This window comes from Propithecus coquereli, unplaced genomic scaffold, assembly GCF_000956105.1.
Source record: "Propithecus coquereli isolate 6110/MARCELLA unplaced genomic scaffold, Pcoq_1.0 Scaffold12, whole genome shotgun sequence".
NCBI lineage: Eukaryota > Metazoa > Chordata > Mammalia > Primates > Indriidae > Propithecus > Propithecus coquereli.
The window spans coordinates 14,903,220-14,908,012 of NW_012136080.1; the positions used below are offsets into that span (position 1 = coordinate 14,903,220).

General features: G+C 40.3%; 1 protein-coding gene across 1 annotated transcript in view; it reads left to right on the plus strand.

Moving 5' to 3' along the window:
- FAIM (Fas apoptotic inhibitory molecule) overlaps positions 1 to 4,793 on the plus strand; it is a 26,355-nt gene that overhangs the window by 4,117 nt on the left and 17,445 nt on the right. Inside the window, exon 2 of the mRNA XM_012663750.1 lies at positions 2,302 to 2,351. Coding sequence (XP_012519204.1) covers positions 2,302 to 2,351 — 50 coding nt within the window. The remainder of the gene's footprint in view (positions 1 to 2,301; positions 2,352 to 4,793) is intronic.

The window sequence follows — 4,793 nt, forward strand, 5'->3', positions numbered from 1 at the left end:
ATTACATAAAAGCATCTTGCTTTATTCACTTAGGATATTCCGAAGATCCTTTTATATCAGTACTTTTAGGCTGGGCGTGGTGGCTCATGCCTGTAATTCTAGCACTCTGGGAGGCTGAGGTAGGAGGATCACTTGCGCTCAGGAATTCGAGACCAGCCTGAGCAGGAGTGAGACCCAATCTCTATTAAAAGTAGAAAAAATTAGCCAGGTGTGGAGGTGAGCACCTGTAGTTCCAGCTATTCAGGAGGCTGAGGCAGGAGGATCACTTGAGCCAGGAGTTTGAGGTTGCAGTGAGGTAGGCTGATGCCATGGCACTCTAGCCTGGGCAACAGAGCAAGACTCTGTCTCAAAAAATTAAATAAATAATCAATACTTTTTAATACTTTTTGTAATGGCAGAGTAAATTTCAGTAGTAGTTTATTTAACTCATTCCCAACAGATGGGCACTTGAGCTGTTTCTGATCTATTACTGTTAGAAGCAATGCTGAACGACTAGCTTCATTCACATGCCTCTTGGAATACAGTGCACATATTGTTTTAGTACAAATTCCTAGAAGTGGGAAAGTAGGATTTCTGGGTCAAAGAATAATTGCATTTGTCATTGTGATAGATTTCTGCCCGCTTGGTCTCCATGGTACTTTTACCATTTTGTATTCCCACTAGCTATTTCCCCCCAAGTTCACCAGCAAAGTATATTGCCAGACTTTTGGATTTTTTGACATTCTGCTAGGCGAAAATGGTATTTCAGGGTTGTTTTTATTTGCCTTTTTCAAAATTGAGTGAGATTGAGCATCTTACGTTTGAGGTCCTTTCGTATTTCTTTTCTTATGATGCCTGTTAATGTCCTTTGCCCCCATTTTCTTTTGGGTTTTTGGTCTTTTTCTCTTTGATTTCTAGGAGTTTTTTATTAGTAAGATTAGTCTTTTGTGCTATGAGTTTCAAATATTTGTTTCCCAGTTTGTCACTTACTGTACGACTTTGGCTCTGTGTGTGCATGGTTTTTTTCAATCATGCAGAAGGTTTTTTTTTTTTTTTTTTTTTTTTACCATTACGTAGTCAAATTTAATCCATTTTTCTTTTATGGCTTCTGCATTAGCAGCATTCTTCAGAGGCGGTGCTAATAAGCTATTATAGAATATGCGCATGTACAGTAAACATACTAAATCAAATGCCCATTTTCACCACCATTGTGGTTTATCTTAGCACTGTGCTCTGTTCATGTGTTGGGACAAGCTGGGTTTCTCTGCAGCTGAGACTGTAGATGCTTCCCACTCAGGCTGCCACTGGGGTGACCCACCCCCAACCATACCTCCTGGGCCTCTCTTCCTTTCTCTTTTGTCCTTCTAGCCCATCTAAAGGCTTTTCTCCACTGTCTAAGTGAGGCTCCCATCTCAAAGTGTAGGGAGAAATGAATCCACTTTAGACCATGCTTCTAGAGCAATGGCCTGCCAGAGTCAGACCCCTGACTGGGGCCTCAGACCTGACCCCTGGACTTACCATGCACATACAGGTCATATTTCTTTCTCTTCTGTACGATACCCAAAGCTCATCTTCTGGCTTCTTGATGAGTGCAGCCTTCTCTCCTGCTATTCCCCAGGACGCTAACATTTATAAGGGGCTCTGGGGACTTGCCCACCCTGAGGTGAGCTATGGCAAGTAAACTGATGTATAAATGTGTTGTGGCAGCACTTTGTATCGTATTGTTCAATACTGTTCAGTCCACCAGTTATACTTATTTTTTCCATATGATTGAATAATTTTTCTCAAAAGTGAAACTATTATAAAAAGGAATAGATGTTGTTATGCTACCCACTAAGAAACTGAAGGCTAAATTTCTAACCCTGACATACTATATAGCCTTTACAAACCCTATGGCAGCTTTTTTTTGGTGGTCTGTTTGTGCCATCATCCAGTTGGATCAGTGTGGGAGGCAGAGAGAATCATCTGGTCACTCATATTAAAGGACGTTTTATGTGGGAAGGTCCCTCCTCACATTCATTTTCATGCATCCTCCTTTAAAGATTGTACTTCAGTATTTATTTTGTTTAACAGGACTTAATCTGTATTGGGACCATAAAACATCTTATAAGATTGTTTTGTTTCATTTTGGTTTGTGAACAAAAATAAATACAGTTGCGTCAAATTTTAGGAGAGTTTCAAAGCCAAGAAAAAGTATTGAGTTTTGGAATATAAATGGAGTTTCAGAAACCCAGAAACTTTTCTTAAAATAGTACACATATAAAGTTAACATTACTTTTAAATCATAGAATTACAACTTTTAAAATTTTGTTACTTTTACAGAAAAGGACACTATGGATGTATGGTGCAATGGTAAAAAAATGGAGACAGCAGTAAGTTGACCTTTTGATTACTCTCAGTGCCATGTATATAAGTTACCATTGAAATGCTGCATTTCCTAATTATAGAGATTTTATAATTAACCAAGGTCTGCTTCATAAAAACAAAAAATAGATTAAGTACTCCTGACTCCAAATTCCGAAAACCTTTCCCAGACAGTGCGTAGAGCAGTGAGAGTTTGGAGACAGCGTATGTTCTGAGCCGGCACCAACCTCACACTGTACCTTTCCTCTCCTGGACCAGGCTCTATCCTAGAAAGAGTCTCCACATTAAAAAATTCTTCCCCCAGCTGGGCGCCTGTAGTCCTGGCTGCTCAGGCAACTGAGGACAGAGGATTGCTTGAGCTCAGGAGTTCAAGACTAGCCTGGGCAATGTCACAAGATCCCTTCTCTTGAGGAAAGGAAAAAATTCTTCCCCCAAAGGATGTCGTTCTCACTGGTTATCCAACTTAAGTGGTGCTTTATATACCACTGCTTCTCAAACTTGGCATGCATGGAAATCGCCTTGGATATTGTTAAAATGCAAATTCTAACATTTCCCTAAGTGCTGCCAATGCTGCTGGTCCACAGATCACACTTTGAGTAGGAATGCTTTATTCCATACACCCAAAGCAGACAACACTTTCTTTTCTTTTCTTTTTTTTTTCGAGACAAAGTCTTGCTCTGTCATCCCCGGTAGAGTGCCGTGATGTTACCAGAGCTCACTGCAACCTCAAACTCCTGGGCTCAAGCAATCCTTCTGCCTCAGCCTCCCGAGTAGCTGGGACTACAGGCATGCGCCACCATGCCCGGCTAATTTTTTCTATATAGTTTTAAGTGGCCAGATAAATTCCTTACAATTTTAAGAAAAAAAGGGGTCTCGCTCTTGCTCAGGCTGGTCTCGAACTCCTGAGCTCAAACAATGCACCTGCCTTGGCCTCCCAGAGTGCTAGGATTACAGGCGTGAGCCACCGCGCCCAGCCATTAGTTCTCTTTTAAATGCCCAGGGACCTATCTACTTGTGAATTCTCTCAGGCCTTTTAAAATCTGTTTTTCTCCTTCTACTCCTTGTCTGCCTTTACTCCTCTATTTGCAATCCCTCCTGAGCCTGGAAGGGAGCCAGAGTTCAGCCCAAACTTGTCCCTTTTGCTACTTGTCTGGAGGGAACAAGGCCAGAGTCACTCACTGAGGTAAAGGTAGAATTGCCTTGGGTATTCATACTGCTTGGTTTTCTACTTCCAAGATCCATCAAACCTCAGACTATTCTCATATAAGGCCTACATTTTACAAGTTAGTTATGAAGAATGCAGCCTCCAGGATCAGAGCTATGTGATGGGCAAATTACTTAACCTCTGAGCCTTGGTTTCCTTATCTGCAAAATGGGGATAGTAATAGTATCTTCCTCATAGTATTATAGTATGGGTGATGTTTAATTGAGTTAGTACATATAAAATGTTAATACTTAGCAGTGTTTCTCACATAGTGAATTCTTTAAAAATGTTATTTGTGGTAGTTACTTTACTCATAGGCAAAGAATGAGCTTATGTAGGGTCTTGTGATAAAAGTCTCTTATATATATATTATGTGGCAAGTTTCAAATAACATTATACAGCTTTGTGAATTTTATATTCAGAATTTAGAACAAAATCAGAAAAAGCTTTTAATAACAAAAACATGATTTACTGAGGCCATATTATGTGCCAGATACTACGCTAGGCACTTTGCATAAATTGTTCCTAACCCTTATAACAGCATGTAAGAAAAGACTATAATCTTCATTTACCTATGAGGAAATTAAGGCTCAGAATGGTGGTGACTTGCCAGAGGGGACTGCTAGCAAATAGTGAAGCTCGCTGCTGACATGCTTTTTCACCACCCAAAAAACGTGAGGCATATGAGGGGACTGAAACTAGAGTTGATTAACATTCTGAGGTATGATAGTCACCACACCACTGCACACTGTGGGAGGAAAATAAAGACAGCAGGAGGAAAGATAATATGATGAACTTCATGTTGGGAGGAAGTTCTCTTTCTGTTCTGAAAACTTTCACTTCTATGAAGGCATGTATAGAACGTACCTGCTCAGAACTCACCTGCGGAGTTCCCAGCTACTGGTCATGTGGGCTGAGGGAATCTGCGGGCAGGGAGAGGGGATAGATGCTCCAGGATGAACATGCTGCAGGACCTCCCACGAGTCATTGAATCCACTTCTGAGTCGCAATAGATTTGACATTTTATCAGATAGATATGTTCTATAATTAACATATCTTTTTCTGAACAGGTGATATATGATTCAGAAACCAAAATGGTAAAAAAAAGATACATTGAAAAATCTTGTTTCTACCCCTGTTCCCCTCCACCCTGTTTCCCCCCAGGGAAACCATTTTTAATAAAAGATAACCATTTTTAATAGTGTGTCCAAGTCTTTTTTAAATTCAGATTCAAGCAAATACAAAT